The sequence below is a fragment of the Poecilia reticulata genome, linkage group LG5, assembly GCF_000633615.1.
Source record: "Poecilia reticulata strain Guanapo linkage group LG5, Guppy_female_1.0+MT, whole genome shotgun sequence".
In the NCBI taxonomy this organism is placed as follows: domain Eukaryota; kingdom Metazoa; phylum Chordata; class Actinopteri; order Cyprinodontiformes; family Poeciliidae; genus Poecilia; species Poecilia reticulata.
The window spans coordinates 11,375,314-11,388,493 of NC_024335.1; the positions used below are offsets into that span (position 1 = coordinate 11,375,314).

The 13,180-nt window shown below is 37.6% G+C and overlaps 1 protein-coding gene across 15 annotated transcripts in view; it reads left to right on the forward strand.

Annotated features, from left to right (window-relative positions):
- nav1b (neuron navigator 1b) overlaps positions 1-13,180 on the forward strand; it is a 65,627-nt gene that overhangs the window by 27,659 nt on the left and 24,788 nt on the right. For all 15 annotated transcript variants that reach the window (XM_008408986.2, XM_008408987.2, XM_008408988.2 and 12 more), the window contains 2 exons: positions 3,206-3,308; positions 4,424-4,780. In XM_008408986.2, the coding sequence (XP_008407208.1) occupies positions 3,206-3,308; positions 4,424-4,780 (460 nt within the window). The remainder of the gene's footprint in view (positions 1-3,205; positions 3,309-4,423; positions 4,781-13,180) is intronic.

Sequence of the window (13,180 nt, forward strand, 5' to 3'; positions counted from 1 at the left end):
AAAAAATCAAAATGCTGCCTTTGCAATGTGAACATAAAAATGTACTGAATTTGTGCATTAGTGGACCAAAACATCAGGTCCACTTCACTCCACTTCAGATAAGAAGTGTGAAAACATTTTCAAAGTAACTGTGTTTTTGCAGCATTGAATCCTTGAACAACGTGTATTATTAGAACAGACCAATTGTTGAATGCAAAGTAAAAAAGAAAAGGAACAACCTCATTTCATAATAATTGTCTGGGATCTGCCATCTCAGATCTCTGTTATAATAGCCTTTATTTGTTACAGTGGAAAGGAAAATGGGACAGAAAAATAGTCGACATTGTTTCAAACATTAAAAACGTTCTGGAGTCAGAAATGTTTACTTACATATTCTCAGGTAAAGATAGCACATTCAACATCAAATGTATGTACAATTATGTATTTGGCAATGTTTACTTTTCCTCAGTGTTTTCAGAGTAAATATGTATACATTAATGTTTCAATTTATCCCCAATACTAAAATATTTGGTATTTGCCCCAAAAACAATAAATACATTTTTAAAGTAATAATTTTGAAAGCAAACAAAAAAAAAATCAATAAGATCTAGCAGAAAAGCATTTATTTCAGGTTTTTCATTACATACAGTGAATGAATATTATTTGTCTGTAGGATAATTAGATCTTCCTTGTTTGTTTGCTAAACTGCCACTTCACTAAGCAATGTCAATGCTTGTGTAATAAAGTAAAAAAATAAAAAAATTTGGGAAGATAGAACAAAGCAGAATAAAAAGTAATCATGGCGCCTGATTAAAGCTGCAAAATCTTCTCCTTGCTATCTTTGATTATTTATTACACTGTCTTAATGAATTCAAGCCATGTGCAAGACCTTCTGTCTAACTTGGCCATATCTGAAGAGTTTGACATGTGCTGGTTTATTTCCTTATCAGTTGGAAACTTATCTGAAGTTATTTTCCATTCACAAAATGTGCACCATTTAGGTCTGCTTTATATCAACCAGACTGTGGCACATTAAAAAAAACAAACATTTATGAACAAGACCATCTGACAGTGGACAATTATTCACAGGTGCTACATCTGCCTTAGGAACATTCCAAGTTTTCCTTCTCTGGTGTTGGCATTGCTGCAGTGCAGGATGCTAAAGGACCACCAGCTGCTACACAGGGGGTCCAGTGCATTCTTCATACAGGATGTATTCAAAACAGATGGGATTCACACGTGTCTTACATTGAGCATTCCTGCTTCAGTGCATTCCATGGGATTAATTTGATTTTGTAGGATGTTCATCCCTCTTCATTCCCCTTTGCTTCTTATTCAGTATGTTTGTCTCAAATGTTTAAAATTACCTTTGCAAATTATAACAGCAACTAAATGTGAAGAACAAAATCAGTCCTACAGGGCACAACTAAGAAAGAACTTGGAGAATTAAAGTGTATTAAATGCCTAAATGAGACATTGAGCAGTAAATTAAAGGAGAACTAGATATTTCCAGCCATTTATGTTTATTCTCATTAAAAGGATGGATAACATTTCCTGTTTTTCTCACCGTAATTTTATTTGAAACAATTTCTACTGTGTTCTAATGTTGTCATTTCCTGTCTACAAAAATGTACTGAAGAAAAGTAGAGCAATAGCATTATAGTAACAATTGGGTTTTGTTAATGAGTTTATATGTACATTTTCTACATAAGAAATCTAACTACAAAACAATTGGTATTTGTTAGTCGGCACACAATTTAGATAGAGGAAGTACACCCCTCTTTGATTTTTGCGTTTGTTGTATGAGTAAATTAATGATCTGGTTCAAAAACATGCAACAGATTCAATGCTGTCATTAAAATGTATTCAAAAGTTTAAAGTTGCACAATAAAATAACTACAGATTTTCTGCTTTAACAGGAGAACTATATTTTAATCATAAGCAGATGTGAGCGTCTCTCTAAAAGTAGAGGTCTTGGCAGTTTGTTTCTCAGGGACATACAGGTTTCCAAGGTAACGCATTACCAGGAAGGAAAGACATCAGTGATGTTGCTGCACAGCAATTTGCCGAGCAAAGATTTAACGTTTTTTGCTGATATTGGCGGTTTCACAAGCTGTAGAACCACTGATTCCTTTCTCCTTTTTTAAATCCTGTTATTTCTATTTGGGTTTCATCTTTTGTTTTTTTTTTGCCAGTTTTCTTCTGGCAAAAGTATTGGGTCATCAGTCAAATTCACTCAAATAAAAATTTGACTTGAAAATTTCAAAGTTTTCACAGTTTTGGAAATTACATAGCTTGATGATAATGTTTATCATCAAGCTATGTAATCCACAGGAACCAAATTGGTAACCATACATGTAAGGGCAAACCTTCAATAGCAGATGTTCTTTTTCTGTTTTGCCTTCTTGCTTACAACTAGGTGATGCAACAAGTTTTAAATATACAAAGTCTGTTTCTACTTAGTTGATTTGTCTGATTTATTTTCTTCTGAACTCTTACTAAATTAGTTAAACATCCTCGTATAAGCTCAGCACGTTACTGTTACCTGTGGGGTCCCCTGACGTATTTGCCACTCACACAGCTTTCCTAGTTAATGCATTTATTGGTAATTTGTCTTTCCCTTGGGTTATTTGCCTCAGCTGTGTAGTGGAAACCCCCAGATTCCTCTTTTTTATAGAGACATATTTTACAGCAAACTCAACAAGACCCCTAATTGTACTGTAATATTGATTTGACATGGTCATAACCCAGTGACTTTATAATGCATGCAGCTGGGAGAAAATACGCTGACGTAGAGTAACTCTGCTGTGGGTGTAATTCAGCTTGGTGGTACAGTTCAGGCATGCGAGTCTTAGCTAATGATCAGTGGATCGGAAAAATACAGTTGAGAAGGAAAACATCTGAAAGAGATCTTGGGTGTGGTGGGAATCCCCCTGCTGGGCAATCTAAGTTGCAGACAACTTGAGGAAGTACCACATCAGTTCAGAGGGGTGTAGTCTGAAATAGTGAAACAGCCCATTACTCTGCCTAATGGCCTGAACATACACTGGATGAGTTTCTGCATGGAAAACAGCTGGCACACTAATGCAGATGCAAATAATGCAAACCAGCTTTTATTAATGCAGTTCATCAGTGTTTGTGTGTAAAAACACTCTAAAACAATACACACTCAAACATAAATGAAACACTTAGAGAAACCTTTAAGATGTTCTTTATTTTCACACAGATCCAGATTCCCAGAGGAAGCGGACTGTGCAGAATGTTCTTGACCTCCGCCAGAATCTGGAAGACACGATGTCGAGTCTGCGCGGCTCCCAGCTGACCCACAGGTAAACACATCTGGATCTACATTTGCTTTTTAGTGTAAGCGGTTGTGTTCTATACCAGCACAAGATAAAGTTGCGTTTTAATTAATCAGAAACGATTGATATTTAAAGAAAAAGCCTGAACTGAAGAAGATTAACTCACAGAATGAATCAATATATAACATAATCAAGAGTAAACAGTTGTGCCGAAGCTGCTAGGGGGATTTCCACCTGGTGCACATCTGGTTTCCATCTGTTTTCAAATGGCCTTCTCTTTTTCATTCTCATAGTCTCACTTCAGAAATCTTTGTTTTTGATGGAACAACAATAGATCTAAACATGGATTTGTCACAACAAGAGCAGTGTACAACAATTATAGCAGAAAGAACGTGACATTTTTGCAATCCTTACTGTAAATTAGGACTTGCTGTGTATTTTTAGAATTAAAAGAAATCAAAGTAAGTTGTGTTGATTTTTTTTTTCTGACTGAAATTTAAACATGCCTTTACATATTATTCTTGTGTTGTGAGTGCTTGGTCAATCATCAGCGACAGAAAAATAACTGGCTTTTCATTTGCTGAGCTCATTTCTTTTACCAAGTAATTTAGTCTAAAATCTTGTATTAAATCCTCTGTCTCCTGTAGATGCCATTTGAATGCAAGATAATCAACAGTTAACTGAGAAAAAGACACAATCTTGTTCTCAATACTTATAAATTATCCACAAAGAAGAGATAAAAATATCTACAGACTTTGCATTATTTATTTGGTTGACTCGGTTCATCAAGTTGTGCAATCCACAGACATAGCAGATGCTCGAGGCTTGGCGTTTTTAACCCTGACCTACTTATAAAACAAGTAAACTTTGGGATTCACACACATATTGCTGCATTTAACTGCATTTAAAAATATCAGGTCATCCTTGTTTGTGTCTTCATGTTTCATGCGGTAACTTGTCATGATTTATTCCCTGAAGAATGTTTGACATTTCATCTGGTTCAAGAGCAACTTAATATGAGTTTCTTTTAAGAGAAAGCAAAATGTGCTTTTTTGAACACATGTGTGACATTTTGCATATACTAAGCTTTCTGAGTCAAATACAACAGTGGAACCCTCTGAACCTTCTCCGTATCTTTGTAGCTGTATGGATAGCAGCAACGTGGGCTACGACAGTGATGAGACCAATGCCCGCAGCATTTCCAGCATGTCGAACCGCTCCTCACCTCTGTCCTGGCGCCATGGTCAGTCCAGTCCTCGTCTTCAGGCTGGCGATGCCCCATCTTCCACAGGTGGCGGATACCCGGGCACTAAGAGCTCCTCCCAGTACACAGCCCACACCATGCCTGCTCGCTGCTCCAGTCGCCTTAGTAGCACGTCTCGCATTGAACTCATCGAAGGTCTCGACGATGATCCTGATCTCAAGTCTGGTTACCTGAGTGATACTGACCTTCAAGGAAAGAGCCTGCCAGATGATGATGACGACAACTTGGCCAATGGGTGAGAAAGGAGGCTTTTAAACCTTTATCATCATAGCAGAAACAAATGAGGATTGTAGTATAACAAGCAATAAGTTCAAAAAATGGCACATTTCCACCTGTCTGTTAAAGTAGTGATGAAAAAACATGGCATTTATTAAATCAGGTCAGAGTAAAAATCGCTGACGACTTCACCGGGATGTTATATTCACACCAACGAGCAGCGTTTTGAAAGCAAAAGAAAAAGACAAGCAATATATTTGGTCAACACCACTCTTTATGTCAAGCAGCTGCTCATCTGGTGTAGAACCTTTGATAAAGAAAGAAGTGGTATTTTAGCACCTTTGTCTGTACCAGTACTACTAATCATGCAAGCTGTTTAGTGGTCAAAGGTTAATGAATAATCAGATGTTTAAATCAGCTAATCAAATTTATGATCAAGAGAATAGAACACTGAAAAATAGCTTCAAGACTAACTAATGATATAAATGTCAGCAAAACAGCAGTTATAAGATTACATCAGCACAGCAATGACATATGAGGTGGAGCGAATAGGAGGGAAAAAAAGGGGGGAAGATGTGTGTGTGTGTGCCTGTCCATGTGTGTCAAAAGCTGGTGTGTGTGTCAGAGCTAGAGATGAAGATTGGAGAAGGGAGCCTTGATAATGTCCACATCTGGACAAAACGGCGCCAAATTGGAACAAATTAAAGGGCAATAAAACACTACACACGAGGCCTACCCTTTAGTCTTTAGAGAGACAAAGGAAATGTTTCTTCAAATTCCTTTGCTGCATGAAAAACTTGGACAAAAGTCTATGCTGCACCTTTGTGAGGGAGAGCAAAAGAGGAGAAAAGGAAGCAGAACCAATGCACAGTCTTGGCCTGGTTATTCAAAAAACTATTTGCCACATTTTTTTTCAGCAGAGAAAAGAAGAATTGCACAGCATCCAATCAGCAACTCCTCAGAGAAGCAGTGGGTTTAGCCACTCACAAACACATTAAACCAACATTATGAAACAATGTCTCCATCATTCTTTTTTTAACTGTAACTTCTCCCTACCCAGACACTTTAAGAAAGTTCTGTCTTACTTTGAGGCGATCAGTGTCATAGTCAAAGCGATGACCAGGGACACGTCCAAAAAATAAGGCATCTGGCTCAAACAGCTGGATGGGTTGTTTGGGGGAGTCGTTGGTTGCGTTGCGGATTACCTCCCAAGTCGACTATGAAAAGCAGCTTCCAGCAACCTTCTGTTGTACACTGGAAATGGAGGGACTACAGGAGGTTCTTCAAGTCACACTATGAAGTTTTAAAAGCCTTTTCTTCGTCCTCCAGATGAAGAATGAACAGTTAATGCATGGGCGTCGTCATAGGAGATTCTCACTCCAAAGACAGTTTGTGTGGTTCGCTTGAGATTATAAAGGTTTTCTGACCTCAACAAGATGGCTTACAGCAGTATGAATGCTGGTAGATGCAGTCTGATCAGTCTGCTCTGGAAAAACGGGATCCAACTCAAGTATAAAAAGATAAAGTTAGTAGGTTAGTTATTCAGATTTGGTAGCCAGTCAGCATCCATAGTTTAAGAGACTTTCTTAGACTCCCAAATGTTTGTTTTTTTTAACTACATTAATAAGATGTATCTATTTCAGCTTCCACATTGTGTCCATGTTTTAATTGAAATAGTCTTTCTTTAAAGTGAGGGGAAAGTAATAACTTTTTTTTAGCCAGCTGGTCGACAGTGCACAGCATCATGTGGCAGCACCACATTATATGCTTGATAGAGACATATAGAGACAGGAACTGTTTCTCTTGCGTCTCATTAAAATTACTTTAAATAATCAGAGCACTGATGATTTCTTTTTGTCTGGTTTGAAATGGTGACTGAAAACCAGGATGTAGTTTGATACTGGTACCCAACCAATGGCTCGAGCTGGTATGATACTGTCTTGGCTTATTAAACAGATTTCATGAAAAAAAGCATATTTTCTACCATTCACAGCATTCTTAAAGGGACTATTTGCTGACTATAACATCTTATTTGTCCCGATTAAGAATCTCATAAGGTTACAGAGTACATAGCCCCACACTTGGTGCAAGAATGCAGCAAGTGCCGAATGCATTAATAGTTTACATCTCACAGATGGAAATTTTTACGTCTTTTTCCTCTTTTTTTTCTTGCTTTTCTTTTCTGCGCACTCCACTGTCACCATGGCACTTGTCATTTACCGTCTTTTGTGTGTCGTTTAATTTCCTCCCACAACTTTCAGAAGACGGTGAGACTCGGAGAGCGGCATAAAAAGAATCAAGGACAGTTCTCTAGAGTGGAGTAGCAGCTTTATCTTTGTTGCACATGTGGAGGGATTTAAGCTCAGCCTCTGGAGCACTCTCGAGGCCCTGTGTGCCAGGTCACATTCTTACTGTGTGTGGTAAGAAGAAGAGAAGAGATGACACACATTTAAAGTTATTTGGAATTAGAGCAAAAAAATAGAACAATTAAATTGGAACACGTTGGAATTGGGTTTGTTGGAATGGGATGAAAAAGATGGATAAAAAGAAAATGAAGTGCAGAATATTGTTCTTACAATCTACTTAAATTTACATGAATTATACACCAATCCAGATGCATTTATGCAAGAGTATGACTACGACCCATTTGCCTTGTTTTTTATATCACATATGCAGCCCAGATATTGAGTTAGTGACAATACAAAGAATTTTTTTTCTTAAGAACAGCTGTGTGCCAAGGCACAAAAGATGTATTAAATGGATAAATCCATTAGACAGATAGATCCATTTCTTGATGATTTATATACTTAAACTTTGAATCTGTTGAAGCCGTAAGTTCTTATGCTTTTCTCGTTACCCTTTACATGGGATAAGTGGAGAACGTACTTATTTCTGCAGCGGAAAAACCTCTGTGGTGGTGCTATGTCACAAATATTAATTCTTCCTCATAAATTTCCCAACAACCTTTGGAGCAGATAAAAAGCTAATCCACTTTCTGAAGCGAGTGCAGAAGCCCAAGCTCCCCGTTTTCTCCTACAAAATGTGTGAACCATTTGCATTCTTACTACATCCCCCTACTCACACTTACAGTTCGGCTCATTGAGAACCATTAGCTCCCTGGTTTTGAAAATAGACCAGGCTCCTGCATGGTAACCATGGAAACCAGCTGAAAATCGACTGTAAAGAGGAGGTGCAATTTCTGTTCCCTTTCAGTAAAGGGAACAGCTGAGCTTTTTCTCATCTTTACATAGTTAAGTGATCTGAAATTAGACTTAACAAAATGACTTATTTTATTTTTACAAATGCCATCTTTTCACAAAAATGTTAATAAGACAATGATTCTACATATAGATTTGTGGATAAACATCATACTGTTTCTCAATTTCTCAAACAGTACAGTGTTGTGTAATAAGGATCGATTTATTTAGTGAGTCCAGACAATACAGTCTGTCTGTATAATAACTGGGTGCTATGTGACTCTAATCACTTTGGCTTCAGCATTAGTATTCGGATACAACAATATAGTATGTATTTGCTTAGACTTGTCCTCTGTTCAGTCTGTCAGTCAGAAATTACTTGACTTTTCAATACACAATTCATGGTCTGTTCTCCTACACTTAAAAAGTGTACAAGAATTACAAATAATAATTTTAGACATCTTAAGACACCACACATGTGTTAGAAAGACTAGGAAACCATTATAGACATATTCTCTTTTATTGGAAGTAGTGGGTGATCCAAAAAGTGAGCAATGAACCAACAATAATCACGCTTTCTTTTGTTTTTAATTTTTCCTTTCTCCCTGACCTGATTATCACAAAAAGTATATTTTCAAAAGCCCTTTTCATTAGCGTATAAGTGAATTTGGTGTGTAGCACTGAAATTACATTTGTCTGTGTTGATGGGATTGGTTTATCTAAAGACCAATTGATGAATTTCTCAACAACATAATCTTAACACAAATCTTATTATGCAGGGAATGTCTGGATAATTTCTGTTTTTCATTGTAAAGAAAGTACATTTGAGATTAAACTCAAAACACAATGAACAATTGTATTTTCAAACACAGTACAATTCCATCCATCCATTGTCCAACCCACTTGTCCTTTTTGGGGTTCTGTTTTAGTGGCCACTGGATAAGAAACGGGACAGGTTGCTAGTCGATCGTAGACATTAGTTTCTTTTTTTTATTTTGTCCAAAACTACTATCTCCACTGCTCAAATTGTGGCAAAAATATACTTGATCTTTCTTTTATGATAATTTGTATGGTTCGGTTTTCAGATAAAATTACATTACTGACAACAGGATGTCCATAGTGTCACATATTAGACATATTTCTTTATATATCTTTACACAACGGGACCATAGTAGATATGTAGATATTTATGGGGCTTTGTCTATACAGCAGCACAGAGGCAGCAGTGCAGAGTAAAGGACGTAGGCTGGTTCAGCAGCAGCATCACCACTGATCACAATCGAGCACCAACACAGCTCGGGATGGGCTGCCATGGCAACTGTCCTCCACTGACCCAGTGATGGGTTTCCTTGTGTGTCAGTGTGGTAGCTGCTGAGCAAATGAATGTGTGGAGGATGCATGTGTGATATTCAGTTGATGGTTTGTGTGAAATAAAAGGGCTGAAAAAAACTGGAGAAAAAGCAGCTCTTCAAGTAAATGACTGTAGAGGAGCTATTATGAGACAGATTCTTTTTTTTATAATTACTCTTTGAGGGACAAAACGGTGTTCATGTTGCTTGTTTCTTTCTGATCTTTACAAGATGGGATTCCCTAGATTAGCAGTGACACTAATTATGGAGAAATGTAGCTTAATTAGCTAACTTAGGTTTAGGACATGTCATGTTTTGAGTGATAAATTCTGCCATTGCTTCTGTGATCTATAGAAAAGAATTTGACTAACTTTGCAACATCAGCAAAGGTATGCTGCCCCAAGCCAAGCTATGCAGTCTGTAGTTTCAAAACATCATAGATGTTTTGAATGTGCCATATTTAGGTCAGTTTTTGAAATGCTGGAATACTAACAGTCTTGCTCACTGCCTGGAAACTGTCTATTGACAAATGCATTCCATTATGCACCAAAGGTTTGCTGCAGTCATCCGATCCTGGATCGGTTCCCTCAGCAGTCTGTGTTTAATTTCCCTTTCCTGTCTAAGTTCTGGACTTAGTCACTTTGTACCTCCCTGACTGTTCAAACCTCCCATATTTTTCTGACCCATTTAAATCTATCAGTACAAAAGTTGCTGCTTTGGTCTGTGACAAACACTTTGGAGAATACAATTTTATGAACTCCAGTGAAAAGTATTTCTAGTTTCTGAGTCTTTCTTACTGTCACTACATCATTTTAAAGAACACAAATTTGTAGTTTGCATTTGTTTAAAGGACATAATTCTGTCTGTTATGGTATAACATAGGTTACTGTTAAACCAACAGAGCACACAATCTCCCACAGTCTCTCTAAAACACATCTGGGGTCAATATGGAGCTCTCAACAAGGGTCATTGAAACAATGACTTACAAAGACTCCCCTAAAACCAAATATGCCTTTACATTCACTACAGTCCTCAGCGCTGTGAATAATAAACCATTACAGCAGCACCCCCGGGAGTATGAATCATCCCTGTATCATGTCTGCGTGTGGTCGTCTGGATATGTTTGTGGTGCTTGCCGTTCAGCCCCAGGTGGAAAGTTTTCCAAAGTTGGTACAGAAATGATTTTTTAATGGTTAGCTGTGGGTTTTTTTGCAGCATAATCTCTTCACAGCAAGCAGCTACTCAGCAAAAAAAGCATGTTAAACATAAACACAGATTAGAATAAACCTATTAAACCAGATAGTATTAAAATGGTTGAATTGTTGTCTCTAGATTTGGTGCAACATGAGACTTTCTCTGTTGGCTGCTTCAGTGGGATTTCAGACTTCGTCTGACCGATCACACTGATTTTGACTCTACATTAATTTTCTAGGCCAGTAATCAACTGCCATGTCCATGTTTCTAGGCCCCTTAGATATATGGTGAATACACTCTGTGACACAGTCACTGATGCATCTCAGAACCATTTACTTCACTGTTTTGCAATGAAAGCTGCCCAATCCTATTTGTTTGGCTGTGGTCAACCTTGATACGAATCAAAATCATGCACCAGGAGGATCCGAGGTTGTGCTTCTTTTTCCATCTTTATTCGCTTGAAATGAAAAAAACTTATGCTGACATAAATCCCCCGCTCACAGTACTATGCTTTGATGCTTTCTTTCTGTAGTAATTTCCCACACTGTGCTTCAGAATTGGATGCAGCAGACAAATGTCTACTCCTCCTATGATTCAAAAGCCATTTAGTTTTCTGAATGCTAAGTGGTGCTTCATTTTGATACACTGTGAAAGAGGATGAACACTACATTTTTATGCCAGGGTGAGTTTGAATTATTTCTGCCCCCTGCTGGTGTCTTAAAATCATTACCTGACATAGAGACTGCAGAAATTCAAAGTATAACTATAAAGTATTAGATGCAGTGCAGATTGTACATTTTGAGACTTATAATAGAGAGGTTGACTTTTTGAATGAGTAGGAACAGCACAGTGTGGTGCAGCTGTCTCCTACTGGATAAATTGTTGTCCAACACATTGCTTTAGAGCAGTGGTTCTTAACCTGGGTTCGGTGAGTCGGTCTCATGGGTTCGGCGGAGCCTCTGCCGCGGAGGTAAAGACATTTGTGTAAAGTTGTGATGATACACCCCGCTTTACCATCACTTGCTGAAGAGGATCACGTAAAAGTGCTGCGGAGGAGCCCTGATTGAAGGAGCTCCACTCTCAGCATGGATTTGAACTTGTGTCTTTAATTACTTCAGCAAAGCTCACCGTTTTGTAGCCTTCGGTGTACTTCTAAATCTGCTCCATAGTTGCATCTTTTCGGGCTTGTTACTGCCTCTAGTGGTGTGGGGGTGGTAACACAATTAATATAATTATATTACTAAATCAGAATACCGCAAAGTCTTATTTATTATTAATTTTTCATTATCTTAAGAATGTAGAGCTAATTAAATTACCTAAACAAGACCTTAAAGTGGTTCCAGTTTCTCTCGAWGGCCAACCTGTTGAAACTGTGGCAAATTTTAAATACCTTGGGTCGTTCCTGGACAGTCAGCKCAACTTTGCTRAAAACACTGACTATATTTTGAAGAACTGTTCTCAGAGACTCTACCTTTTAAGAAGACTTAGTAATCTTCTTAAAGTGACCCAACTAGACTCTAGTTGGGTCACTAGACCCAACTAGAGTCTAGTTGTGGGTGACCCAACTAGACTCTAGTTGGGTCACCCACATGTCTTGAATTTGGAAAAAAATAATTTTATTTATCACTACAGAAGGGTTCAGTGAATGCACATATGAATCTGATGGGTTCGGTACCTCAAAAAAGGTTAAGAACCACTGCTTTAGAGCAAAACACAAATTTGTTGATTTATTTGTCAACCTTTTATGCAAATGTTAAACCAACAGTTGCATAACTGATTAGCTATGTATAGATTATAGCATAGCAAAATCATAGCATAGATTAGCTATGATTTTATGTACTACTAAACAGATCATATTTGATTAAAAATGAATGATAAGGAGTGTCTTTATTAACATAAAGTAGCCATGGGGCACTGGGTGGGTTAGGTGGTAGAGCAGGTGAACCACATGCAGAGATTATAGTCCTCAAAGTGGCTGTGCTGGGCTATTTTGCCACATCTTCCTGTTTTCTCTTCACCCTCTTTCCTGTCAAACTGCTGTTCAAATTAAGCTCATAAGTGCCAAACTAATCTTTACATTTTAATTAGTCATTTCTGTCTTTTATTATGTCTTATGACGTTTTAATAATGACACTGGACCAGCCAATCAAATGTTTTTAAGACCAGTTTACCAAAAGTGAAGGAAACAGCAAAAATAAGAGATCAAAGGCAACTACAATTAAAGGTCATAATGTAAGAATGTTTTATGTCTCAGCCAAAGCCAGATGCTTTGATATCTCTCTGCATTTGCCAAGTGTAAATGTCCCAAAAACCTCATGTTGGCAGCTTTACAAAACATACAAAGCAAATTTACAGAGGATGTTTTCTTACACAACCCATTTGCTTATCAGTGTAGTACAGTTGTTACTATAAAGTGCAAACATTGCTGGAAGGCTGTTTGGATGACAGCTTTTTTTTTCTAACAGTGTGGTCTGGCTGAGATAAACAGGATATGTGAGCACCGACACACTTTTTTGCCCTGTAAACAATTGAGATCAAATATCATTCTTGGAAGACAAATATTCATTCTTTTAAGTTGTATTAAGGAATAAATGCCATATGTGATCAACAACTATGTAAGCCACTGATTTATGATCCTTGTGAGCAAAGCAAAGAAAATCAACAGGCATCAGAAGAAAT